This window comes from Pocillopora damicornis, chromosome 10 (genome assembly GCF_964200805.1).
Source record: "Pocillopora damicornis chromosome 10, jaPocDami1.2, whole genome shotgun sequence".
Taxonomy (NCBI): Eukaryota; Metazoa; Cnidaria; class Anthozoa; order Scleractinia; family Pocilloporidae; genus Pocillopora; species Pocillopora damicornis.
Genome location: NC_142679.1, coordinates 23,468,461 through 23,495,769, shown reverse-complemented (window position 1 = coordinate 23,495,769; position 27,309 = coordinate 23,468,461). Strand labels below are relative to the sequence as shown.

General features: G+C 39.3%; 4 protein-coding genes and 1 long non-coding RNA gene across 8 annotated transcripts; 2 read left to right on the top strand and 3 right to left on the bottom strand.

Moving 5' to 3' along the window:
* Positions 1-5,620: 5,620 nt before the first annotated feature.
* Positions 5,621-7,782, bottom strand: LOC149039478 (uncharacterized). The gene is made up of 2 exons (XM_089185654.1): positions 7,512-7,782; positions 5,621-6,237 (listed from the first exon to the last, which is right to left on the bottom strand). The coding sequence occupies exons 1-2, from the start codon at positions 7,650-7,652 to the stop codon at positions 5,728-5,730; spliced, it is 651 nt and encodes a 216-aa protein (XP_089041780.1). The 5' UTR covers positions 7,653-7,782; the 3' UTR covers positions 5,621-5,727.
* Positions 7,783-8,305: 523 nt separating this feature from the next.
* Positions 8,306-10,898, top strand: LOC113671473 (uncharacterized). Of its 4 annotated transcripts, XM_089185651.1 has the most exons (3): positions 8,328-8,453; positions 8,668-8,855; positions 9,336-10,898. In XM_089185651.1, exon 3 carries the CDS (start codon positions 9,337-9,339, stop codon positions 10,048-10,050), a length of 714 nt encoding a protein of 237 aa, XP_089041777.1. In that variant the 5' UTR covers positions 8,328-8,453; positions 8,668-8,855; position 9,336; the 3' UTR covers positions 10,051-10,898. The 4 variants fall into 4 exon arrangements, with proteins under 4 accessions (XP_089041775.1, XP_089041777.1, XP_089041776.1 ...); XM_089185649.1 differs by lacking the exon at positions 8,668-8,855 and having other exon boundaries at positions 8,306-8,453; XM_089185650.1 differs by lacking the exon at positions 8,668-8,855 and having other exon boundaries at positions 8,335-8,453; positions 8,966-10,898.
* On the bottom strand, positions 10,457-13,006 carry LOC113671472 (uncharacterized). Its single transcript, XM_027187681.2, has one exon. The coding sequence runs from the start codon at positions 12,263-12,265 to the stop codon at positions 11,552-11,554; it is 714 nt and encodes a 237-aa protein (XP_027043482.2). The 5' UTR covers positions 12,266-13,006; the 3' UTR covers positions 10,457-11,551.
* A 173-nt stretch (positions 13,007-13,179) lies between these two features.
* Positions 13,180-27,276, bottom strand: LOC113671471 (putative ATP-dependent RNA helicase DDX5). The gene is made up of 14 exons (XM_027187680.2): positions 27,057-27,276; positions 26,158-26,377; positions 25,809-25,905; positions 23,859-23,920; positions 19,688-19,759; positions 19,505-19,570; positions 18,963-19,104; positions 18,146-18,479; positions 17,740-17,785; positions 17,572-17,636; positions 17,293-17,354; positions 16,743-16,802; positions 14,375-14,611; positions 13,180-13,994 (listed from the first exon to the last, which is right to left on the bottom strand). The coding sequence occupies exons 1-14, from the start codon at positions 27,113-27,115 to the stop codon at positions 13,474-13,476; spliced, it is 2,043 nt and encodes a 680-aa protein (XP_027043481.2). The 5' UTR covers positions 27,116-27,276; the 3' UTR covers positions 13,180-13,473.
* LOC149039477 (uncharacterized) lies at positions 18,671-19,472 on the top strand. Its single transcript, XR_016180624.1, has 2 exons — positions 18,671-18,800; positions 19,426-19,472. It is a non-coding gene; the product is annotated as an uncharacterized LOC149039477 (long non-coding RNA).
* Positions 27,277-27,309: the final 33 nt, after the last annotated feature.

The window sequence follows — 27,309 nt, the reverse complement described above, 5'->3', positions numbered from 1 at the left end:
GGAATGGTGGAACGGTATAATAGTGGAACGGTAGAATAGTGGAACGGTAGAATAGTGGAACGGTGGAATGGTGGAATAGTGGAATGGTGAATTGGTAAAATGGTAAAACGGTAAAATGGTGAAATGGTAAAACGGTAAAATGGTGGAATGGTGAAATGGTGAAATGGTGAAATGCAAAAAATGGCGAAAGGACGAATGGTGAAATGGTGAATTGGTAAAATGGTGAAATGGTGAAATGGTGAAATGGTGAAATGGTGAAATGGTGGAATGGTGGAATGGTGGAATGGTGAATTGGTAAAATGGTGAAATGCAACAAATGCCAAAACACCATCATGCCACTCTTTTACTGAGTGGTATGAATAATAATGAACCATCATGCACGAAAAATGGCTGCGTTTTCGCGTTGTAAACCACTTTAATACGAGCGTTTCTTCTTTCACGAATAAGTTTTAGGCCTCGAGTAAAACAAGGTGAAGAGGTTTGCAGGGGGTCCTGCGCATGAGAATTTCTAATGGCGTGAAAAGAAAAAAGAAATTTAGCAGAAGGTAGCCGTTAAGAAGATTTTGGAGAATTTCTTCTCAACCAGGTGTCCAGAACAAATCGTCAACTCTATGGCGTTTAAATTGCCCTACCTGAAAGGGAAGTGTAATTAAGAGGGATCTCTGGATTGTCATGGTTTACCATTATTCGCATGAGCAGTTGCGAGACAAAGAAGAGGCTATCGGTCGAGGATCCTATGGTTTGGTTTTTGTGGAGAAGAACAGTCTTGAGAAGGTCGTAATCAAAAAGCTATTAGGTGAGGACGAGAAGGAAAAGCGTCTATTCCTCAAAGAAGCAAAAATACCCCAAGGGATTAAAAGTGAACATACTGTTTAGTTTAAAGCTGTGTACATCGAACCCTGTGCAATGATGCTTCAATATTTGTTTTTCGACTTCGCTCCCTTCGGCGGCTCAGAAATTGTTCGCAGTCTGGACCAATTTCTTTAACAATTTTTTAAAACAATTTTTTAAAACAATTTTTTAAAACTGAACATAAAGAGTAGCACTCTGCGAATAGTGTAATATTTCTCCCTAGGAATTGTTATTCATGAGATGGAAATAAGGTATGGAGAATCGCTCTGGCCGGGAAAGCCCAAGCCAGGCGAAGGGGCGATGGTGAGACGGATCAATCCGACCGGGGGTGGGGTGGGTGGGAAAACGCTTCGATGCGCAGAACACAGCCCAAGGCCTCAAGTGAAGTGACAAGGAGTGATACAAAACAATCTATTACATCCAAAATCCCTAGGGACTAATTACCAATGCTAATTGAGTTAGCATAGTGTAATATTTCTCCCTAGGAATTGTTATTCATGAGATGGTAATAAGGTATGGAGAATCGCTCTGGCCTTCCCAAGCCTACACCCACACTCATATGAAATGAACAATCACACTCCCTAAGAAAAGAAACACAAAGAACTCTTTAATCCTCTTTCCAATCCTTACTTAATACATACTATATCTAATCATTAACAATAACCTATACTATAATAGTTCAAAAATTCAATAAAATAAATTCATGAAAAAGCTTGGGAGAATCCCACAAGATGATCCTGATGTTTGTAGTCCTGCCCCGCTTGTAAAGGGAGATCCGCTAGTTTAGCCGCCGCACCTGCTGGATTCACTACTTGCTTAAGTTTGATATAGTGAAGCGCCGTCTTACTAGATTTCCAGCCAATGTGGTCCATGATTTCACTGAGACTTACGCTTCGCAATGCTAAAGATACAGCCGCCCCACTGCGAAACCCATGAACTGTTAAATGACTACTAGATAACTTCCCAACTAGCGCGGAAACATAAAAACTCAATCGCGCTTGAGCCGCCGAAGACTCCAAATGGCTGAAACAAACTCCGCCAGATTTTGAAATAGAGCGAAAAAGGAAACCTGGCGCAAGGTTAATACGTAACAGCTTACACACATCAAAATACATTTCCAAACCTCGGACAGGACAAATCAAAGGATTAGAACCCCGCTTAAAGGCAAACACATTTGCGTCACCTGACCTGAGAGACTTTGTCCAAACATGATTGAACAACAAACCAGAATTATCCGAGAAACGTAAAACATCAGATACTTTTACTTGTAACAAATCAGCTGCTCTATCACCAGCAAAAAATAATGCCTTAAATAAAGCCTGATCGCGGGCATACATAAAAATCTGAATTGCGCGCAAAGTCGAAGAATGCAACAAAAGGGCTCTAATGAATTCAGAGATAACCAACAAATCGTTCACTAAGATAGGCTCTGCCTGGCGTGGAGTTACCCTAGCCTTTAGTTGTTCTTCTCGCACATTACTCAAATAATTCTTAACTGACCTACAAGAAGCTGGATTACCTACACCTAACAAAGACTGCCATTCTGCGCCTCGACCACTCTCTGCAAATATAGCACGCAACTTGCCAATCAGTGAATCTATAGTCCCAAATGCCAAACGTTTAGGGCACTCACAATCTAGCCCCGCATTACCTCCCCAGGTGTGACAATCCTGTCTATGAACTCGTGTCCTTCCCTTTCCATCCTTCCACACAAGGAACGCAATAACATCCGAAGGAAGCGCTGACGACAGACTTGGGGACTGACAAGTTTCCCAGAAAATTTATAAACTCCAATTCCAGAGCTGATTTCTGTTTAGAATAACGAGACGAACTACGTTGCTCATTCAACTCGCGTACTCGTTGGGTAATGCCGCCTTCATCAATATCCAATTTCTTTTGTGGTCCTTGGATTGTAGCACGTCTAACATAACCACATTTCTGACAGAAATTAAAATCCTCATCGTTCGGATGTGAGCATCGTGGGCACGCAACGCAGGGAGTGAATAACTTCGGAACTCTAGGCAATGTCTGTAGGGAACAAAAACGAAACAAACAATGAGCCCGACTCTACACCTAGAACCGAGACACGCGAAACGCCCACATAGAAAAGGGACAAGGTGTTGGACTATAACCCGACTTTGATGGGGATAGCAGAACACTCAAGTCACCCTGTGTACCAAGACAAAATTTCTCGGAACACCTTGCGTTCAATTCAACCCACCAATAGCGATGAGGAACAAACTCTGGAACCACAATAGTGAACGGGATCTTAAAACTCAAGAGAAACTTCAACAGTGGACCAATCAAAGAAAATGGCGGGAAGACATAAGGATTGGACATGGACGGAAAAACCCGCAAGTCTTGACTGAAGACATTCACACCGTTGGAGTCTGGGCTTGGAAAAGGAGTAAAATGCGGCAAGGAAAACCCATCTTTGTTCTTCATTACATTTGAGTCCAAAGACATCAAGTCAAACGAATGACCTTCAACTCCACCAAACTCTTTATCGACCCTCTCAAAAGCAGACATTGACAATTTGGAATCCACACGTGACATTGTCCTAGACGGAAAATCGGCCACATTTTCCATAGATGGTACATAGGATAAGTTCAACTGAACATTACGAGAAGATAGAGCAAAATAAAGTCGTTTTGTAGCTGACGTTAACTGGGGGGATCTCCTACTGCCAGACCCCTGCCACGCACCTAATACTGCCATACTGTCAATAGAAGCATCAATTCGGCAATCCTTAATTCCGTCAGGAAGAGCTTTAATAGCATACAACAAAGCTAACATTTCCTTTGTAGAAATATCGAGACACAGTTCCTCTTGACTCCAATAATCTCCTTAGATGGTACATAGGATAAGTTCAACTGAACATTACGAGAAGATAGAGCAAAATAAAGTCGTTTTGTAGCTGACGTTAACTGGGGGGATCTCCTACTGCGAGACCCCTGCCACGCACCTAATACCGCCATACTGTCAATAGAAGCATCAATTCGGCAATCCTTAATTCCGTCAGGAAGAGCTTTAATAGCATACAACAAAGCTAACATTTCCTTTGTAGAAATATCGAGACACAGTTCCTCTTGACTCCAATAATCTCGAAAAATCTGATCATCCGAAGGTGAATGAACTGCACAACCCCACCCATAACCGGACGCATCGGTAGAAATCGCAATACGCACATACTTCTCGTCTCTCCACGGAAGAGTGTCCTTCCAGTCGTCAAGGTAACGCCAATGCGAAATTTCCTCCCTCAAAGCGTCGGTCATAGACACTTGCCCATCATCCAAGCCAGAAGCGATCGCTCTACTCATTTCTCTAATGAACAATTTCGCAGCTGGAACAGCCAAAGAGAAAGATATGCATTTCCCCTGAAATCGTTGTAAAGTTTTGATCCAAACAGTTTCCTTGCAGGCAAAAATTTTCTCCCTAATTAAGGCCCAGGACTCAATCTTACGGCGCGGCACCAAAAACGATTGTCGAACGGAATCCACGATCAGACCCAAATACCCCAGGGATGTGACCGGCACAAGAACCGACTTCTTGATACCAATGGTATAACCGAGATCAACCAACACAGAAAGGACAACGAATATGGCACCTGTAGCTGCCGGCAACCTGAACTGCAAAGATCTGTCCACTGGTAATATGGACCAAGACCCAGTCGGTCGCAAAAGCTCTCCATTTAAGCGATCTTCTATATAGAGAGAACAAGGAATCCCTTGAGCTCTCAAGAAACCTGTGGCGGCCAGACCAATGGTATGATAAACATAAGGGGAGATTTTCCATCCGAACGGAAGAGTCGTACAAACAAACCACAGGCCACCAAAACTAAACCCAAAGTATGATTGCGAGGACTCTGTCAACATCACGTGATCATACCCGGACTTGTCGTCGCACTTGGTCATGAACGATCCGGGGTAAACATACCTAGCCACTTCACTCAGTTTATCCAGGGAAAACGGCATATCTTTCATCCAAAGGTTTAGAAACCTCGCGTTAATACAAAGTCGAGGCTTCGTAGGTTCAATTGTGAGTGGCAACACAAGATGGGGGGGATCATCGACACCCACTACCCCCCAGACTCTAACAGCGCCGGTTAAAACACGATTCCGAATCTCCTTGGATATAAATTCCGTAAAATTTTTACAGTTTACATGATTCGGGAAATCTTCTTAGGTGGAACAGTAGACGTATATTTAGCTCTCTTGAAAACTCCCGCAAAAGGTCTTGAAAAACTTAAGATGTCGACTTTATTTCTAATCCAATCTAGAATACAGTTCCTCAACGGATGACCCTCAAGTACCAGCTCCCAGGCGGCTGAATTACGGTGAAGACCACCTGCCACAAAGGAATCCGGATCCCTTAAATGTAAAGTCCCCAGATCCGGAACCTTACCAGATGAGATAACACTTTCCCAACACACAGCCGCACCCCCTGAACGGGAACCCCAGTCATATCCACCCATAGGGTCTCGTTTCTTGGTTTAATTGCCGTTGTCTGTAGTTGAAATTCCGTAAGAACGTAAAAGTTATCCACAGCAGCTTCACGCTTAGTACCACCCAAAATCTAAGGAAAAGAGGGCAAAAAGAGAGATCACCTATGGGAAGACCTGGGGTTCCCGATCAGGAGGGAGCAGCCTCAATTCGCCTGAAAACAGGTCGTCTGGTGGTCACCATATGTGATGAACCAGCAGGAGCTACTCTACCCCGATCCAGAACTTACAAGAGTGAATTAAAATTGAAACAACAACAGACACCGATTGACACAATGAAAAGGGAGCCTTTAATGCCGAGGAACACACGGCATAAATACTGGAAACTGATCAAAAAACATTGGGAAAACGCCTTAATCCTGTCAATACATTCATTATTTTTGAGGTGCCTCAACTCCTTGATTATAAAGGCGAGACCTCTTAGGCTGTGGACGCGAGGAACAGAACCTCTGATAATGCCCATATAGGCCACACTGAAAACACTGGACTTGTGATCTATCCCTGCCTCTCCCCCTTGGCATGAAGCGATTTGCACCAACTCTAGGCACTCGCAACGCTTTATCTACGGCAGCAATCCGCTTGAGTACCACTTCATCCTCCTTATCTCCTAAGAGGGCTTCAAGATAGCGCTTAAATTGCATGTTTGAGGCCCACATTTTATTTTGCATTGCTGTTAGCACTGCAGAATAAAATCCAGCTTTCGCGTGTTTTGTTTCCTTGGCCACAATCTTCAGATTCACTAGGTAATCGATTGCCTGGTCCTTCTGGAACAACGGAGAACGTATTAGGTGCTGTAAATCCTCCAACACTGATTCAACAGATTTCTTTTGGGAATCTTCCAACTTCTTAAGTCTCTCTAAGACACGAGCAAGATCACCCTCCTCCTATATAACGGAATTCAAAAGGCAAGATAAAAAATCACTGATCCATTCATTGCCTTTCTTTTCATTACTTAATCTCATAACTGATCAAGCACAGTATAATACAGGCTGAAAAAGAACAACACCGATTAGATTACAAGTTATGAAATATTACATTACATTAAGTTAGATTAAATTAAATAAAAATTAAATTAAATTATCAAAACCTCAAACTTCCAGCAATAACGATGAACGCTCCTAGCCTCACAGGCCAAAAAATGTTTTAAAAACACACAACGGCAGAGCAGTCTTTCGTTTTTTTTTTTTTACATACCGTACAACTAAAAGCTACTACACATAAGCTTGCACAAGCAAATGAACGGCGACTGATGCTCAGGCATCACAGTCCAACGAAGCAAAGCACGGCAACAGAACTTTCTACATCAGCAAGCAATTTCTTAAACGAGGGGCTACAAAGTAAAATTCAAGCCACAAAAACAATAAAGGCTAAAGGAGAAAAAAAAATTTATTCTTGCGCGCCAGCATCACACTACCACAACCGAAGGTGAACATAAAGCATTTCATTCCAAAAAGCAAAATACCGAAACTATTTTCGACCCCTGAAGCACAAACAAAAAATTTTTAAATGACAGTGCAGACAAAGAAACTTTCACGACCTCGCAAGCAAAGAAAAAACCCACGGCCTCGCAAGCAAAGAAAAAACTTTAACAGCCCCGCAGACAAAGCAACTTTCGCGGCTACGAAGACAAAGAAAATTTCTCGGCCTCCTAAGCAAAGGAAACTTCCACGGCCCCGCAGGCAAATAAATCCAAACGGCCTCTCAGGCAAAAGAAAAAAAAAACTTCCTACACGGCCCCACAGGGGACGAAAACTTTAACGGCCTCGCAGGCAAAGGAAAACTTTCTGCACAGCCCCGCAGGCAAAGAAACTTTCACGGCCACGCAGACAAAGAAAACTTTCACGGCCCCGCAGGCAAAGAAAACTTCACAACCCCGCAGGCAAAGAAAACTTTCACAGCCCCGCAGGCAAAGAAAACTCTCACGGCCTCGCAGGCAAAGAAAAAACTTTCACGGCCCCGCAGGCAAAGAAAACTTTCACGGCCTCGCAGGCAAGTAACTTTAACGGCCCCGCAGGCAAAGAAAAAACTTTCACGGCCCCGCAGGCCTGACACAATTTCACATCTACAGAAAGTAAACCAAATCTAAACTCTACCGATAAAAATTAGCCACTGAAATATAATCAACCACATGGTATCCGAAACAGAAAAAGATGCATACCTCTTGATTCTGAGCTTGTTGTGCCAAAGGTTGGTCCTGAGCTTGCTGCGCCACGGCAGGTTCGCCTTGAGCAGGTTGAGGATTTTGAACAACTTGAGCTATCGCTCTACCGGCAACGGCCTGGGGAACTTGTTCCACCATGTCGGATTGATCCGTCGAAAAAAGTTATAGAACGCTTCAAGCAGTACACAGCCCAAGGCCTCAAGTGAAGTGACAAGGAGTGATACAAAACAATCTATTATATCCAAAATCCCTAGGGACTAATTACCAATGCTAATTGAGGTAGCATAGTAGCTGCAAAACTTCTTTACTCTCCTACGCGTTTCGTATAACTGTCGTATACTTCTTCAGGGAGTTTTACAAGTTGAAACTAAATGGCTGTATTTATAAACCATAGTTAGAGGCTATACGGGGGCCAGTGACCATAAAGGCTTGGCCGAACATACGAGCAGGAACAGGCGAAGTTTTGCAAATTTGAAAATTTTTTGGTTTTAGAAAATTTTAAAAATTAATTAAAAAATTAACTAAAAATTGTTTTTAAAAACATGACATCCGTTCCGTGTTTTAGGATTTGGGATCATTTTTCGCCGTTCCGTGTTTTAGGATTTGGCGCCATCCCGCCACTCCGCCACTCCGCCGTTCCGCCGTTCCGTTCCACCGTTCCACCGTTCTACCGTTCCACCGTTCCACCGTTCCACCGTTCCACCGTTCCACCGTTCCACCGTTCCACCGTTCCACCGTTCCACCGTTCCACCGTTCCACCGTTCCACCGTCCCACCGTTCCGCCGTTCCACCGTTCCACCGTTCCAGCTTTTTGGGTCACCTCTGAGAATTTAATTTGGATCGGGTTCTTGTCGAATTATGAGCAAACTACTGTATTAAGTTGTTACTGAAGAGCTTTCGCATTGGCGTAGGAGTTGATACGGTGTAGGATTTGATACGGTAGGTGAGAGTGTTTTACTTTGATATGAAGCAGACTGAAACTAGAATAGACTGTGTTATTACTTTGAGAGGAGGGCTGTAATGAACGTCCGAAGAAGACTTTGATTACGTAATTGTTTTGTTTTGATTTAAAAGTTCTGTCTTGTTTCTTTGTCGAACTTACGCCCCAATTTTCTTAGCGTACTATTGTTCATAGTTTGAATTCCCTACTTAGCTAGCATTCCTGATGAACCAGTTTGCAATTGTACGCGTGAACTACACCCTTATAGTGGTACGCCCTTTAAGAATCGTGTTAGTTGGAGTTGGGAGATCGACGGAGAAAGATCTGAGTTATTTTTACATAAGATTGTTCCAGTTACGTAACGTTGCAGTTTCTCTAGGCCCGTAAAGACAGGATCAGACGTAAGTCCTAGCCTGTTGTATTTAGTTTCCTTTTCTTTTCGATCTCGCCTGTTTTGTAATTAGTCTCAGCCCATTTGTTGATCTTGTACATGGCAATTTCCCCTTTTTAGCATGATAGTCAGACGATAGCACTAGACGTTGCTGAATCAACTTGTGTTGTCAATTCCTACACTGTGGTTGACGCTCCCCAAACTCCAGTGCACAACACCCCGTGTCCGCTGCATTGGGTACGCGACAAGGGCAATTTTCTTTTAATCGTCCGGTGCTAAAATTCCTTTGAGAGACCTCGGTTGTTAAGTCCAAGGGTTATACTTGGTTGTTCTTTACTCTACTGGTACGGAATAAAACAGAATAATTGAACGCGACTGGAAGTAGACAGCAACGATCTGCTGACTGTAGTCATCGCCAGACCCCTGCTTTCTGTTTGTCTGATTTTAATGTTGCTTTGTACCGTATCAACAGTATTAATTCAATTTTCAGCATGATGACACAAAGCAAACCGAAGCTGTACTGTGCCTGGTTCTGTCCATTTGCACACAGAGCATGGATCTCAATGTTAGCAAAAAAAATTGATTTTGATTACGTAGAGCAGGATCCTTACAACAAGTCTGCTGAGTGGCTAGCCATAAACCCTCGTGGATTAATACCATGCATCGTTCACAATGGCAAGTCAATCTATGAGAGCCATATTTGCATTGAATACGTTGACGAGGCCTGGCCTAACGCACCAAGGCTACTGTCCCGAGAACCTTACCAGAGAGCTAAGGCACGAATGTGGGGAGATTTTATCATAAAGAAGCTTATTCCACCATATTACAAATTCCTTATGAAGCAGTCTCGGGAAGAGCAAAATGAATACCGAGAAATATTTTTAGAAAACATATTGGAATTTTCCCAGGCAATGGATCAGTCAGGCCCCTTTTTTCAAGGAAAGGAACTTGGATATGTTGACATCATGTTTGCACCATGGGCTTCAAGGATGTACATTCTGGAACATTACCGTGGCTTTAAAATTCCACAGACTGAAGAATACAGCAGATATAATGTATGGGCAGAAGCAGTAATATATCACCCTTCAGTAAAAGCAGTTCAGGCAAATAAAGACAAGGTTTTGGCAAATGCTAGGCCTTATGCTGAGGGTAATGCCAAATCTGAGCTTGCAGATGCTGTTCGCAAAGGGTCAACAATTCCTTAGAAATCCATTCAAAGAGTAATAGGAGGATATTTTCTTGGTTGGGTGGTGATGTGTCACAACAAATAGTGTAATTTTGGACTGAGAAAAAGAAAATGTTTAATTATATGTACCAACAGGAATGGGTGTTAAAGAAAACACTTATTACTACGATCAGCAATTTAATGTTACTGAAAATACTTTGCCAGTCCTGTAATCGTGGCTGTCAGCTTTAACTTTGTATGTGTCATACTCTCATCCCAGCATAGTTCACATATTGTTAGTTGCTTAGAATAGGAATTAGGTAGAGTAACAAATTCATCTGGTACATTTTTTGACTTTTTTAAGACCTATGTATTCTGTGTTAAACTTCTACAATATTTTCTGTGGGATATTCTCAGACCACTCACAGCTAAAGAAGAAAGTACTCTAGAATATAAACCACAAAATTTATTGAACATTTATTTTTATTTGCTATACATGTAAGTTTTGGCATGTGTAAGGTCTAACTTTTGAAATTCTGAAATGTGAAGTTATCTTCAGATTGTGGAGTTGAGATTTAACCTTTCAACTCCCAAAAGTGATTAACAAGTAACTTCTACTAAAAATATCCAGTGCGCTATCCAGCAAACAGATAATGTTAATACTCAAATGTATTGGCTAGAAGTTGTTATCTTCATCTAACTCCAAATTTTTGCAACTTATTTCCAAGAAAATGTGTAGAAGTTAGAGGGGAGAATTAACAATCAGATCTTGGGAGTTAAAGGGTTAATACAGTGTAATCTGTCTTGACTGTGATCAACACAAAAATGAGGCAAGCTCTCTAGTTTTAAGACAATTTTATCATCAGTTGAAATACATTTGAAACAGAGGCCTGAGAGTGTTACAGCACATAACAAACCAAAATACTTATCTTTCAGGGCTTAGTCACCTTTGGGTTAAATCTTTTCACCTGCCAACCTATTCATACCATTAAATTTTGATGCGTGGATAAGATTCTGCTGTTTAGGCACGTCTATTATAATTGTGCTTAAGCGCATGGATTTGACTAACAAACAGAAAAACAGGGTAAAGGATAGGGTAAACACTGAAGTTTTGGGAACCCGAGGAGAGGGAATCACCAGAGTCAAGTCATCATGAGAGTCACCTGACCCTGTTGGTGACTTCCTTGGGCTGTCAAGACTTCAACAGTCTTTTTGAGGATTACCCTTAACCCAGTGATCTGAAAGCACCATCTCCTGGGCATGTTGTAATGAAGCAATGCTTAACCAATAGGTTCATTTCTACTTTCCCTTGAAGGTAAAAAAAAATTACATGGTCTGTATGCAGAAGGTTTCCATCTACATTACAATGACAGATAATTAACATTACTGCACACACATATCAAGAGCTATTAGATGGATTTATGGGGCAAGACTTTAATTCTGAAAATTCCAGCCTCAGTGCATGATCAAAGTGAAATAAGAAGGTTAAGGGTTAGGCCTTTCCTTTCTGATGGGATCAAAGTGAAATACCAGTAGGATGATTAAGGCATTGTCCCTCCCTTTCTGATGGCATCAGCAACTTGAGATGTAGCACTGGCATCTGCATACCTTTTGTAAGAATCTAAAAGTTTGCTTTCATCTTGCAATGTAACCTTCACAGCAGAGGCATTCCTTACAGCTTCACACCAGATATGGAATCTTTTGAACTCCTCACTTTTAGGAACTTCAAAGCAACGATAATGCTTGAGAATAAAGAACCTTACTGCATGGGGAGCCAACATGATGTCAACATAGCCCAACTTTTCACCCTGGAAGAAAGGTCCTTTAATATCCATGGCTTTCACAAACTCAAGTAAGTGACTCATCAATTGAGATTTAATCTCCTCTTGCTCAGACTCGTTTTGTTTCATCAAGAGGGCATAAAAGGATGGAACAATTTTCTTTCCAATAAAATCTCCCCAAATTCTTGCATGGGCTCTGTAATAGGGATCTGCAGGTAGCAGTCTTGACCCTGTTGACCATGTTTCATCGACATACTCAATGCATACTGAACTTTCATAAATTGTTTTGCCTGTATGAACAATAACTGGTACCATTCCTCGAGGATTGATGGTCAACCATTCTGATGTTTTGTTGTAAGGGTCTTGTTCTATGTACTCAAATTCTACACCTTTTGCTACCAAAGCAATCCAAGCTCTTTGTGCAAAAGGGCAAAACCATGCAGAGTAAAGCTTTGGCACAGATGCTATAGCCATCGTCTGAACCGGTTCTGAAAATATCTACAGATATTTCGGAGAGATTCCTACGTAACTCGTTCCCAGGGATTTCACGGTCAGTTCTCAAGATTAACAGCATCATGGTGATGCTGATGACCAGAGAAGACTTGTGTGAATGGCGGAGACATTACAGGTAGAACCTTGCCTCCTGTAGCCCCCATGCAGCTTGGGTGAACCAAAGTGCCTAAACAAGTCTAGGGACTGAGTGCTGCAAAATTCGTTCCTACAACCAACGATGACATTTAAAATATCGGGGAAAGACAAAGTTCACAATTAACCTTGCAATTCACATCCACAATAGATGCAGTACATGTATTTCTAAACAATGACCACCGTATACTGGTAAGCCTGACTCTGTAATTAGGAATTGCGCTCGATGACTTATCATCGATGTTCTCGATGTCACTCATTCTTTCTCTTAAACAATTGTAGAGGTTTAGTTGACGACAGTTTTTAAGTGAAATTATTACTTAGTTGACTTTCAAGATTAGGTGTAAGCACCCCTTAACCCTTTAACCCCAAGATTTCATTTGTAATTCTACTTACTGTCTACCATATAGTTCTTGTGATGTTTGTTTGGAGAATTTGGTCTTGGATCGACTGATAATCCCCAATTATTAATTCTCTTTATTCTTATCACTTGCCTGCTTGATATTGTATTGATATTCTAAGGAGAAATTCTGTCTGCGTCACTCATGGGAGTTCAACGGTTATTCCCTCCCCTACACTCCCTAACCAGATGTTTAAAAGGGAAAAAGGAAATGAGTGTTAAGTTCAATGTCATTCACGTGAAAACTGAAAATTACGAGGCAGTTGCAGATTTCACTTCAAAACACATCCCAACCCTTGAACTTGAATGCTCAACCTTTTGGAGAAAGACTGAAAAAACAAAATCACAGTTGACTGAAAATTTATTTTGATCCTTGACAATGTTTAAGTCTACAGTCTACTTCTAAAACGCTTATGGAGTAATTTTTCTAATACACAGAACTATCCTCTAATAAGAAAAAAATTAATCTAAATAGCAACTGAAAAGGATAAGCTAAAATCAGAACTGAACATGGAGTTCCCATCAGCCTGAACTTGTGGATATCAAAGGAAAACTAATTTCAAAGCAAATAACCATCATTCAATAAAATGTCAAAGAAGAGCAGTAGAAAGTTACGTAGGTTTAGCTTTGCTCTTGATTAAGACCACCCTGCAGTCTGCTGTACTTGTCCCTGCCCAGCATTTGTAGCTTGTTGCTGGTAAGCTTGGTAGGATGGCTGAGAGTATGTAGTAGTTTGGTTGTACTGCTGCTGTTGCATGAGAGGCTGGGGTGGATTTGAGTGGGAAGGAGGAGGACCTGGTGGAGGTGGAGGAGGTGCCTGGTGTGCATATGAATTGCTGTAATTATTGTAGCCTCCTCCTCCTCCTCCCATCATATTGTGCTGTTGTGTTCCCATATGGTTCCATGAGCCATTCTGTTGTGAGTGACTCCTTACCCCACGAGAGTCTTGACTTCGGTTGGAATTGAATGACTTGTTGGCACTGGACATGTGACTGCCACCTCTGCCAGAGGAACCCCGACCTCCGCCTGAATAGCTTGAATGTCCCCCTGATCTGCTTCCAGTACTACTCCTTGAATCACTGCGGGAATCCCCATAGTTGTTCCTGTTAAAGTGACCACTATTCCCCAGTGCAGATTTGTCACGAAAACGGCTTCGCCCTAAAGAAAAATAATAGAAAAACTAAAGGACATCTAGTGCCAAATTTGGGAAGTTCAAGGTGGCACCATGGGAGAAGTGGAGGGGGAGAGTATATGAAAGGCTTCATTGCGTGATATTTAAGAAATATAGGATAAGTGGCACATTGACAACCCCTGGTTAAATGGACGACACAATACACGAGTTTTATTTACTGTTGTCTTCTAAGTAACTTAAAAATAGTTCACCAACCTTACAATACAACCAAACCATGCCTAAATAACCCACCTGACCAACATTTTACTTATTTAAAGAATAAACTTCTCTCTCTTTTAATCAGTGACATGTAAGCTACATGTGGCAACATTTAAGCAGAGGAGCAACGTACAGTAGGCTTGCTTACCTTTACCAAACATTCCCTTTGCTTGTTCTGCAAGTGCAATTAGCTTTGGGTTAACATGTTGGTTTGCTTCCTTCAAAATGGAAATTAAATCTTTAGCCTGCTTGGCATTTCCAACAGTGAAGAAAGTGTATGAGGTCCCAGTGCGATCAGACCTTGCTGTCCTTCCTATGCGATGCACATAATCTTCTGAGCAACTTGGGAAGTCAAAATTGATGACAAATTTGATGTCGGAAATATCTATATAATGCAATGAATCAACATCTTGTCATGAAATGAACACTAAGATGAGCTTTCAGTTAAAGAGGGCATCAAAACCAAATGCCAGCTCCCTAATCCTAATTCTCACAAGATATTAGAAAAGAGCTCCTAGTACTCATGTGAAGTAAATCGTTTGAACCCAACAGAGACAATTGTGTAGTCTGATTGTCCAAGTAAGAGTAGGCCTGAAAATAACTGCTGTCACTAGTGATGACTGACATTTCAACCTGCACTAAGTCATCACCAGAGTAAAGTTGAGAGTTGTTTGTCAAGAAAGAATCATTAGTCTTGTCTGTGGAAATCACCTGGTCAGTTCTACTGTGATGTGGTTGGCACAAGACTCCAGAAACTTCTGTCCACCTAATTGATCAGTTTTTATGTCAGAATTGATGGGTTGCCTTGTTTAGTTTGTTCATGTGTAAATGTTGTGAAGACAACATTTGTATGATGCCACTAATTGATGACAACAACTCCTGGCACCATACAGATGACTTAATAACTTGTACCAGTCATAACTATAACATAAGCCAAGTTCAGGACTACTCTTACTTAAAAGATCAAACTAGACTAACATGGTTCACAATTCCCATTTCAATTCTAATAGTTTCCACCAGTTTTCAAAGCAGTGCAGAACTATACTAAACATACAATTTGACCATCAATTTGGTACTTCTCCAAACAAACTTGCCTGAATACTAGAGCTATCATTTCTGCTCTGGGAGCCGGCATAAAAAAATATTCACCAGGTTACACTTGAAGCAGGAACCAAACCATGACTCAGCGCGTCCAGATGATTGGGAGGGAAGGAACAGAAAAGAGGGTTTCTCTTTGACACATTAAAAGCAATGCAGGCATATCTGCCTGCTGCTTAAGGTGAACAGAATGCAAACTTTGTGGGCCCTTTTGATTCAGCACTACATTGCGACACAACATAGAAGATATAGGATAAGGTGCAACAGAATTAGTAAATTTACCTGCATGTTTTTTAACTCCATTTTAGTTACATTAACGTGTGCATAAGAGACTTTCTGTATACAAAACAGAGAAATTTTGACCTAATGCACTGAACTTATAAGTCAAAGCCCAGTGCTTTATTAATATTGACATCTTCATTAATTGTTTGGATGGAAAATAAATACTAAGCTGACAGCAAGTTGCCTTTGATGTTTTAGCACTGGAGTTGTTTTCAAGGAAATAGTAAGTCAGAGCACGGGACTTTGACTTAAGAGCTTGAGGTTGTACAGATAGTACATTTATGCAACAAAAGCTGAATCTGCCAGGACCCACAAATGTTTACATTACTGTGGAACCTAACTCCATCTGTACAACCATCAAACACAACTCCACTGTTTGCTCTTTCTTCAACACAGTTTAATTGAAATTCAAGCTTTGATCCTAGTCTCATGTTCATGGAAGCACAGATAAATAAGACCAGCCGCCAGCATTCTAGATAGCAATAGCTATTCATGAATGCAATTGCCACCACAAGTAACTAAAAAGAGGAGGCACTATATTTTCCTACCAGAACACAAACTTTTACCACAGCAAACTAAAAAGTATCTGGAGCAATAAATGTTCTCCTATTGTGAAAATTCTATTTTGCCAGTTGTTTCTGTAACTTGAGAAATTTCCTGAGATGTAGGATATTTTATAGCTGTATGCATAAGTGCTTCTGACAGTGGCCCACAAGATTGCAAAGTAAAATTTATTTTTTACACTTTTTATGGAAAGAAAATTCTGGTATCTATGCAAGCTAAACATCTTTAAAAAGAAGGAGTTATTGAAACTGCTCCTTTCCCTCCAGCTCAGCTGACAAACCAAGGTCATGCACAGTTCCCTCCAATCAAGGAAAACAGTAACCACAGCAAGGATGATGAACCCTCGGATTAAAAAGAATAATCCTACTCTGGGATTAAAAAATAGAATGTAGAGTTAGTAAATAAGACAGTTGAAAAAAAGACCGACACAAAAGCCACTACACTCCAGAAGATTCATTTATGTTTTATCACTGTAATAAAACTAATTAGATAGCTAATTAACATAGGTAAAAAAAAAAGAAACCCAAAATTTTCACTGTGCTGGTTAACTAGTAAGAAAAACATATACAAACCTAGTCCTCTGGAGGCAACATCAGTAGCAACCAGAATAGGAGCATTACCTTTCCTGAACTCTGAAATTTAAAAGACAAAGAAGTTAAACTCTAAAAGGTTCATTTTATTTGTAAATACACTATTTAAGCTAGCACAACTTGTTATCTAGTCCTGAGAGGGCTGTTAAACCATATCCCAAACATTTCTAAACATTCCTTTCCATTTTAAGTTCCATGACAGGTTTATGTAATAAATTATGTGGATACTTTTAACTCTTAATGCATTTATCCTGGCTCTTTAATTCAAAAATAAAATTTTGTCCAGTCAACCTTTATGCCTAGCAGCCACAGGACAAATTACAGTTCCACAACATGAAACAACAAGGAGTGTTGCTTCCCTCCTAAATGAAGGCACATTCATCACAGACTATCCCCAGCAATCCATCAAGTTTCCCTGAAAGTTTTCCAGTTCCTATTTACAATAGTGAAAGGAGGAAGGCAATAGAAAAGTTTAGTGTCTCTCCCAGGGACACACCTCATTCACCTAATCAAGGCTTAAAGCCACACATACCATTTAATACCCAATCTCTTTCAGGCTGTGATTTGTCCCCATGAATGCACATTGCTGGCCATCTACATCAAGGGAAGTAAACAGATAATTGTAATTATTGAACAAATATAACCGGAAAGACTAAAACATAGCAGACTACACATTAGCAGAGAGCATCAGTAACGAGGAATTCAAAATTGTCAACATGAAAATTTCAGGAATGACATTATAATTCATCAGCTGCTCAATCGATCACATAACACCTCCTTCCACATGTATTATGTAGAAAGCAAGACATACCCATCTCTACGCATCCTTCTTGTTAGTTCATCTGCTCTTCTCTTTGTCTCAGTAAAAATGAGTGACTACAATAAACATACAAATTTAATAGAAATACAAGAGAGGAAAATAGAACCCACAGATACATTCTTTCACCTTTACGAATCTATATATAAACGACAAGAATACCTTGTTTTCAGACTCTCCCATTATCTCTTCCAAAAGCTTGATCAACCTTGTAAAAATAATAAAAATTGTGTTAGTGAGTCACGTTATAGTTGAGCTATTATGGTTCAACTATTACTCTTGATTTTATACCATTAGAAACATAGGGGGCAAAGATGACTTAGAGCCTGTTCTCTAAGTTCTACACACAGATAAAAAGCAATAAAATCAATATTTGCAAAAAAGAAATTTCAAAGTTCGTGTGCAAGACAGAAAAAACTTTGTTTGTTTGTCTCATGATGTAGTCACTTTTGATGTAGATTGCTAAAGTGACTCTATTGTGAGACAAATGAACAAACTTCATCTCCAGAAAAAACTTTTATCTGCAGGTAATTAGAACTTCCTATGCAAAGACAAACTTTCAACTTACTTGTAGTCTTTTTCAGTTTCATCACAAACATCCACAATCTGTAAGATTTTGTGGTTGGCAGTGAGCCCCACTGAGCCAACTGTGATGTTAACACAGTCCCGCAAGAAATCAGCCGCCAGCCCTTGCACTTCCTTGGGCCATGTAGCACTCCACATGAGTGTCTGTCTGTCTGGTCTTGTTTGTTCAACAATTGTCCTGATCTGTGGTTCAAAGCCCATGTCAAGCATCCTGTCTGCTTCATCAAGTACCAGAAATGTGCAGCGTCGCAAGTTTGTTTTGCCAGCTTCCAACATATCAATCAATCTTCCTGGTGTGGCAATACATATCTCCACCCCTGAAACCAGGAATAGTAGAGGTAATATAAATCAAAGACTCCCATCCCTGTCTCCAGTAAACCGGAAAAATTTTCATAGAAGATGAGGACACATCATTACCAGGAACTAAGTTGCTAACCCTAAACCCAGGTACAAGAATTGATGATAGCACTCAAGGTTCATAGCAGCAAAAGAATGAAAACCCACTAACTGGGACTCTACAAACACTTACACCTTTTAACTATTCACTAAGTTGGTACATTTCAAAGAGAGATTTAGGAAATTCAGTTTATTCAGGCATCCTGAATGGAAAGTTTTATTCTGGACAAACTTTCCAGCAAGTAAGTCCTACATTCAGAAGTTCAATTTTAAGTCTAAATTAAATTAACTTTGATTGACACTTCTGTAGTTTAATACTTCTCAGAACACAGCTACTGAAACATAAAATTTGAATTAACACCAGAATCTTTTGAGTAGTGCATATGTTGTTATGGCTACCTCACCTTTTTCAAGCTCACGAATTTGGGGTCCCTTGGGTGCCCCTCCATAGATGCACACACTTTTGACATTGGTATTGCGACCATACTGGAAGGCCACAGTTTGCACCTGCTGTGCCAATTCTCTTGTAGGACAAAGGACAAGAGCCTAATAGGAAAATAACAGCGCCATTTCCATTTGACTGAGCAATGTGTATTAGCAAAGATAAACCACTGCTAACCAAGAATACTCAAAAAAGGAAACTGGAATGTCAAGTTTTGTTCTTTCAAAATGCCCTGTTATAGGCATATGGCTAGTACTCTAATTAGCATATCTTTTGACAGAATATATTCTTTAATCAGTTGTATTCACTGACTTTGCAATTTCCTTTCTATAGTAAGTCTCCAAAACTAAAATGGCTTCAAAAATGAAAGTTAAAAAAAAAAACTATTTAGATCACACTCATCAGTTTTGATTCTACTTCAACAGTTCTAAAAAAAAGTTCCTGGTCATGGTTTATCTCAACTTCCAACAAAGAGCTTCCAAATCATTAATGAAATAATCTTACCACTGGACCTTCTCCACGCTGGACAAGAGGTTGGTGCTTGATATGAACTATTGCTGGTAAAATGAACTGAGGAAGGCAAACAATAGGGTATTGCAGTTAACCAATGCAATTCAATAACAAGTAAAAAACAATGATCACAATTATTTAGCATTTCTTACACTGCAAAGAATCAGTACAACTTACAGAGATAGTTTTTCCTGATCCAGTTTGTGCAATTCCAACAAGGTCCCTTCCACTTAGTGCAACTGGCCAACCCTAAAAGAAAGCAAACAAGACAAATAACTAGGTAATATTTGTGGACCTGGATGGTATCTAAGACTTTGGGCACAGTTTTCCCAGTACAGAACTCCCAACTGATGAATAAATACAGAAGTGATCTTGTACAATGCAGCATTAGATGAATTACATGTAATCTCCATGTAGTGCAAGGTTGAAACAAGCATACTGCATGTCACAACAAGCACCTGTATGTATGTAATTAAGAATGCAACAGGATTTTACCATTTTTCAAAGTAAATTAATTAAATAAATTGTGAAATACAGGCTCCCATAGATAGAAATACAGGGCATGAAATTGCGCCTAATACAGGCCCCAATGTAACTAAATTTTTCACTTTGGCAACCAAATCCTAAAAATTAGATGCCAAATTGGTGACTAGAATGCTTCATCGTAACTTTACTTAGAGTTATAGAGAAAAAAAGATTAGCACAGATAAATCTGTGGCAAACTTCCTCATTAAGTTTGTTTCCAAAATGCAGCACATGTATCTTGATATATAACTAGATGCCATCTTGGGTTTAGTTGAGCTTGAACGTTGTACATCATCCATCCTAGGGTTTACGGTCAACTCGCCGATGGACCAACTCGTCGACACCAACTCGCCGACGTATAAAATCGAGTAGAGACGTCGGCGAGTTGGTCGTCAATCTAATACAACTTATTAGAAGCTAAACATACAGAAAATTAAACGATATTTAGTAAAAAAACATTGGACATTGGTGAACATCAAACAGAAGCTTAAATATCGGTGAACATTGGTGAACATCACCAATGACTATAACAGCTTAAGACGCGAACGAGTTATTATGCGACAACAACACCGTAAAGACTCATCATGTCAATCGCTCAGATTTTTTAACGAAAACTCTCTAGACGAGATCTTAAGTAAAAAGCATTTCTTTTTATTTGCAACAAAGTTTATAAGGATCTTAAGGCGAATAAAGCGAAGTAAACATCACCAACGACTCTAACAGCTTAAGACGCGAACGAGTTATTGTGTGACAACAACACCGTAAAGACTCATCATGACAATCGGTCAAATTTTAAAGGAAACTTGGCTTTCTAGTCAAGATCTTTAGTAAAAAGCAATTCTTTTTATTTGCAACGAAGTTTATAAGGATCTCAAGGCGAATAAAGTAAAGTAAATATCACCAATAACTCTAACAGCTTCAAATACGAACGAGTTATTGTATGACAACAACACTGTAGACTCATCATGACAATCGGTCAGATTTTTTAACGAAAACTTGGCTTTCTAGACAAGATCTTTGGTAAAAAGTATTTCTTTTTATTTGCAACAAAGTTTATAAGATCTTGAGGCGAATAAAGCGAAGTAAACCTCACCAACGACTCTAACAGCTTCAGACGCGAACGAGTTATTGTGTGACAACAACACCGTTAAGACTCATCATGTCAATCGCTCAGATTTTTTAACGAAAACTTGGCTTTCTAGACAAGATCTTTAGTAAAAAGCAATTCTTTTTATTTGCAACAAAGTTTATAAGGATCGTAAGGCGAATAAAGCTAAGTAAACCTCACCAATGACTCTAACAGCTTCAGACGCAAACGAGTTATTGTGTGACAACCATAGCAACCACGCGGAACCACGTTTTTTTTTTAACTTTAAAGAAAGATTTATTCATGATCGAGAACATTTGATTTACGATAAAAATGATAAAATTCCATTTATTATAAAGATCAGATGAACATGTGAAAGTAATGTATATCATGCAATTACTCTGCTCTTGTAGGTCCGTTTAATCTCGACATCGATTTCAATAATTGGGCCGCTGTTCTTTCACCATTTTCATATTTCTCCCATAATCCAAACACCTTACTCTGTAATTGCCTAATAAAAAGAAATACTTTTTACTAAAGATCTTGTCTAGAAAGCCAAGTTTTCGTTAAAAAAACTGAGCGATTGACATGCTGAGTCTTAACGGTGTTGTTGTCACACAATAACTCGTTCGCGTCTTAAGCTGTTAGAGTCGTTGGTGAGGTTTACTTCGCTTTATTCGCCTTAAGATCCTTATAAACTTTGTTGCAAATAAAAATAATTGCATTTTACTAAAGATCTCGTCTAGAAAGCCAAGTTTTCGTTAAAAAATCTGAGCGATTGACAAGATGAGTCTTTACGGTGTTGTTGTCGCACAATAACTCGTTCGTTATAGTCATTGGTGATGTTCACCAATGTTCACCGATGTTTAAGCTTCTGTTTGATGTTCACCAATGTTCGCCAGTGTTTTTTTACTAAATATCGTTTACTTCTCTGTATGTTTAACTTCTAATAAGTTGTATTGGATTGACGACCAACTCGCCGACGTCTCTACTCGATTTTATACGTCGGCGAGTTGGCGTCGGCGAGTTGGTCCATCGGCGAGTTGACTGGTTACCCATCCTAGTGTCCACTTTGTAGCACATTGAAGATCTTTTTCCTAACTTAATTTTGAAAGGTCTATCTAGAACAGTGACAGTGTAAAAAAAGGTCTTGTTTGTCTTTAAAAATGGGGACTAACTTTTTTGAATTGGCTACCACTTTGAAAAATTTAGGAGCCAAGTGGCTATCAGAAAAAAAAATTAATTTCACGCCCTGCAGATACAGATTCCCACAGCAATTACTTCCATGGGAAAGAGCACATGCATATGGATGTACTGAATGCCAAAAAATGACTTAAAATTGCATTTGGGTGTAGACATTGCATATGTATAATTTCTACTGCATGTAGATAACCACACACACAAGAAATATGCATAAAAATTCCCCAAATCACAGGGACTGAGTGTTCATCTAGGTGCTAGAGTACACACAGGCAGTACTGCATATATATGTTTATGATCCATCAAATATTTTGATTGTGCATGATTGGTTTAAGTGCATTACATGACCGAATAGTTCCCCACTAAAACTGGAGGATAACTGAGGATATCATCCGAGTGATATTCCCCGACTTTCAAACCTTATGTCCACTATGATAATTCTTTGTTTGAAATATAATTCAAGATGAGAGAGCATTTTATGGTTGTTACAGAAGGGAGGAATATTTGTTTGTTCATTAAGTTGTACTGGAAAAAACAAAAATCAAAAGAAAACTTTCCATGCAACAAACAGTAAGCTGTTCATAAACAATTCTTTTACCTATTGTAAAATACTTGGAAAAACACAAAAGCCTCTATCTTGTGCAAAACTATGCTTGTATATTTGCCCTTCCTCCAAGCTCCCACTTTTCCTCTGGCTTCATTCTCAATAAACTGTTCACATCTTGGAACAGATAATGTTCATGGACAAACATCTGTGCATACTTTTGTGCCAAATAGAGGTTATTGTTTATGTAATGTTTAAAAAACGAGCAGGATAAAACACGTGCTGCAAGTTTTTTGAACGGCTTCAAAAACATTCTTGGAAAAGTGTGTGTCAAGAGAGTTCATAACAATTATGCTTTTGTGAACGTTAGAAATTAGCATACGAGAAAAACAATAGGGATTAAATTAGTATGCAAGAAAATCAAATCTCACATGTGTTTTGTACTTTTCTTCTACTAACCGAAGAGGACATGGCGTCCTGTTCCAGAGCTAAGATGATGTATCAAGATGATACATCAAGATGATGATACATCAAGATGATGATACATCAAGATGATGATACATCAAGATGATGATACATCAAGATGATGATACATCAAGATGATGATACATCAAGATGATGATACATCAAGATGATGATACATCAAGATGATGTATTGTCTAATATGCCTTTACCAGATTACTGTACTAATGGAATAGAGAATTTTTCCAGATGTGTATTTCACAACTGTACTATTAATTTGGTGCAAAAGTAAATTTACTGTGTGAAATTTGTTGAAAGAACATTAAATATGTTCCCACCATTTGTTGTGTCAGTTTCTGTGTTGATAATTAATTAATATTCATAAGTGTTTTTATATCTGATAAAACACCGCATACTAATAAGGATGAGGTTTATCGATATAAAGTCACTGCATGTGATGTATTATCTACCATTTGATAGGTTAATGGGCTTATGAATTATTAATGAGTTTTTGAAATATCTAAGAATACCTGGGCTTGAATTACTGTTGGTTCTTGGAATCCTTCACTTCTTATTGTATCCATGATATTATCTGAAGAGAGCAGGTTGTTAATTTTAGTGTTAGAAAGCAATTAACACTAAATACCAACTACAGCCAAACCCTCTCCCATTCAAAGGTCTAGGGTTTGATTCCTTGCTGAGCACTCAAATTTGTTCTTTAACTCATGTTTGAGACAAAATGAACAACATATTTCAATATGTTGCAGTCATGCTTAAAGTAAAAACTTTCCAGAAAAGTCTAAAGCACACTTAACTGATGGAAGAAAGTTTTTTTAAAAAAATAAATTTCAAAAACTTAAAGTACTAACATTGAGGGAGAAAATAATTTGTCAGAATAAAATGATGCTAACCCTTGAACTACTACCGTGAAATCAGGCAGTGTGCACACTCCTGTTGTGTTGCATCGTGGTAGTTTTATTTTCAATATGACAGTAAAAGCCACAGAAATTGGCTGAAGGTTCTGTATAAGTTGGCTGTTCCTTTTTTCTTTCACCATAGGTGAATGAAATTTGATTGATTCTGAATTTGCAGAAGTATTTTTGGTATGCATTTGTCACATATTCAATGCTTCTCAAGTACAAATGCAATCAATGTTTTTTAGTATGTAACTTAAGACTGGCTTTTGAGAAGGTCAAATTTGATGTACGTCGTAGTTTGAAGCCCTTCAAAGATTTGAATGGCCACTTCCATCTTTCTTTAACAGCTGACTAAATGCTCTTAAAAGCTCTTAAATGCTCTCCAGCGGTACATGTGTTTTATGCATTTTAAGTGATTGTGTTTGAGACTGGTTATGGCCGCAAAAGGCCTATTGTTGAGTTTAGTGTATTGCGTTACAGCATTACTATTGTAAGGACATTTCCTATATATATTCAATCATGTTGTAAATCTACTTTCCTAAGTAAAAGCAAATTAACCACTGGCAAGTGTTGTATGGTAAATCTTTTATCATGATCATTGAATGAAGGACAGTTGAATTGGCACAGTGAAAGGAATCCCTTGACCAATAAATAACTCTACAGTGTGCAAGGCAACATGCCGGGTAAGCTGGAAAACTTATATAAACTTGATAGGCTTGTGCAACTCTTGCTGTTTACTAGAGCTTTAAAATCTTCTGCCCTCAAAGTTAAGCTGTTATGAGGATATCTTTTAATGATTTTCCTTTGGGATGTGATAATAAGGATTAGTTTTAAAGTGCCATTTCCCCCTCTGTAGGATTGCTATTACAAAAGGCAATATAAATTTTCTCCTATGTGCATCTGTTGTTTTTTCTCTCCTGCAGAAAATGACTTTGGAGATATGTTTCTTACAACCTTGATAAAAGTATCCTCTATTCTTTAAGAATATTAAGAAACTCTGCACGTTTTTAAACGTAGAGCATGATGAATTTGTTCTTAGCAGGCAAAGGGCTTCTTTGACAAATCCCATATTTACGCCAGGTGGATGACACAAAAAAAGTTCTTGTATTCAAAGGTGTCTGTCTCGAAGGTGTCTGTAATGTGTTTAATAAATAACTCATGTCTAAGAATGTATTTTCTGAATTTAATGTTATTCACACAGCCATTGGCTGTGAATGTAACTGCTACCATTTGTGTAGTTTCTTAGGCAAGACTGCAGTTGCGATTCTTTCTGAATCTTGTCAGTCGCCTCCTAAGAGTCAAATTCCTCATGGAGGAATAACAGGAATTGCACAGGCCTGTAAACACTGTTTAACCTTTCAAGGAATGGCTACAGACAGTGAATCCTCATTACATTCCACTCATATTCACGCTACCATGCTGCCACCCAAAGGTGTTCACTCAACCAGGTCAGGATACAAATAACTCACTTTTTGTATTACAACCATGACGCAACACAATCAGAGTGTGCACACTGCCTGCCCTAAAAGCTACTATTTATTTTAACCAATCAAGAACACTTACTTGGATAACTAGCTTCTTCAAATGTTACTACTGGCTTAGGGACATTCCTCCCTTGAACAGTAAGCTGAGAACGTCTCCTGTATTCCTCAACTTCTTGCTAAAATTACAAAATCAAGAGGTGTTTTAACTCTGCTCTATTGAAAATGTTTAATAAAGGATATACAATATTAAGGATCAAGTTCAACAAACCTTTACTACCATTAACAATGAAGGGAGGCTTGTATTTGTCTGGAGGTCTGCTGTGTAAGTGACTATTGCAAACTTCATGAACTTTCACAGATTCTTGAAAATTAAGTCACTAACACACTGAATCAAAGTAAATCAGAGAAAATTTTGGAATCATTCTTACCATGGATCTGTTTTGCACATTTGGATGTTCTCGGTAGAAATCCTTCTTAAATTTGGGCAGGGCATCTAGATCCCACTTTGGTTTTCTAAGATGCTGTCCTGGGCTGTTGTTTAACTTGTCTTTTTTGCCACCAAATCCTCCACCACCCCCCCCTCTGAATGATCCTCCACCAAAACCACCTCGGCCACTTCCTCTACTACCACCCCCACCACCTCCAAAGCTACAAGGATACAAGAATAACTTCGTTCATCTTCAATACAAAACAATATTAGAAAACAAAACCATACGAACGAATCATGAAACTTTTGAATACTATATACATTACACTTCAGGTTTAGAGACAACAAACAGGTTAACCGTCGCTTGACATAATATAACAATTTTATTTAAGTGTCGATGTCTTGAGCTTAAATAGCTAAAAAAGATTATGGAAGCTGAAAAATGATTATTAAAAGATCTCTCTCCCCTAGTCCATTATCCTTTCAAACACCGCTACACTTTCTTGAACGTTTACATCATTAAACTTGACGGTAGACTTTTCAAGTGCTGCAACTATCTCCATCGATTGCAACTTGCATATCAGGCCCGGCCAAAATCACCCTAACCTACGATATCCCGACAAAAGGACGACTACTAACTCGTCGAAAACAAAATTCCTGTTGCATTGTGAGAAAAAATCGCATGTGGCATTCGTGAAAGGCGAATTTCATGTTACACAAATTCGCCTAGAAGCACTACAAAATGACCGGTGCAAAGGTTAATTAACCATTATGAAAAAAATACCTTGGGATCTAAGACACAGAAATTGTCTCTCAAGAATCAGCGAAGACAACAGTGAATTAGAAACGACAATGCAAAGGAGGGAATGGCGCACAAGGATCTGGGTCAGTTTGCCTTACCTTTTACGCTCTGAACGGCTCCCTGGATCAAAGGAGCGACCTCTATCAAAACGAGACATGATTTGTTAATATGTATGGGTTCGCAAGGCCTTCCAAGTCGAAGATAAGATCAAACGAGAAGCAGTAGGGCTCGAGATCGAAAATTTCAAGGGTCGCCGGCAAAGAGATATCCGAATAGCAAATTTTAGTGACGTACACCCATGTGGCTTTTTAAAGAAATGTCCCTGATTGGTCAATATGTTATTACGTAGTC

Bases quoted from the DNA above. Each gene is read 5' to 3' on its own strand.
- LOC149039478 (XM_089185654.1), bottom strand. From the start codon at position 7,652: ATGGTGGAACAAGTTCCCCAGGCCGTTGCCGGTAGAGCGATAGCTCAA. The intron at 6,238-7,511 runs GTATGCATCTTT...TCCGTTATATAG, and splicing joins AACAAGCTCAGAATCAAGAG to GAGGAGGGTGATCTTGCTCG.
- LOC113671473 (XM_089185649.1), top strand. From the start codon at position 9,337: ATGATGACACAAAGCAAACCGAAGCTGTACTGTGCCTGGTTCTGTCCA.
- LOC113671472 (XM_027187681.2), bottom strand. From the start codon at position 12,265: ATGGCTATAGCATCTGTGCCAAAGCTTTACTCTGCATGGTTTTGCCCT.
- LOC113671471 (XM_027187680.2), bottom strand. From the start codon at position 27,115: ATGTCTCGTTTTGATAGAGGTCGCTCCTTTGATCCAGGGAGCCGTTCA. The intron at 17,786-18,145 runs GTAAGTTGAAAG...TATTTTTACAAG, and splicing joins GAAACTGAAAAAGACTACAA to GTTGATCAAGCTTTTGGAAG. The intron at 17,355-17,571 runs GTATGTCTTGCT...CCCTTGATGTAG, and splicing joins AGAAGGATGCGTAGAGATGG to ATGGCCAGCAATGTGCATTC.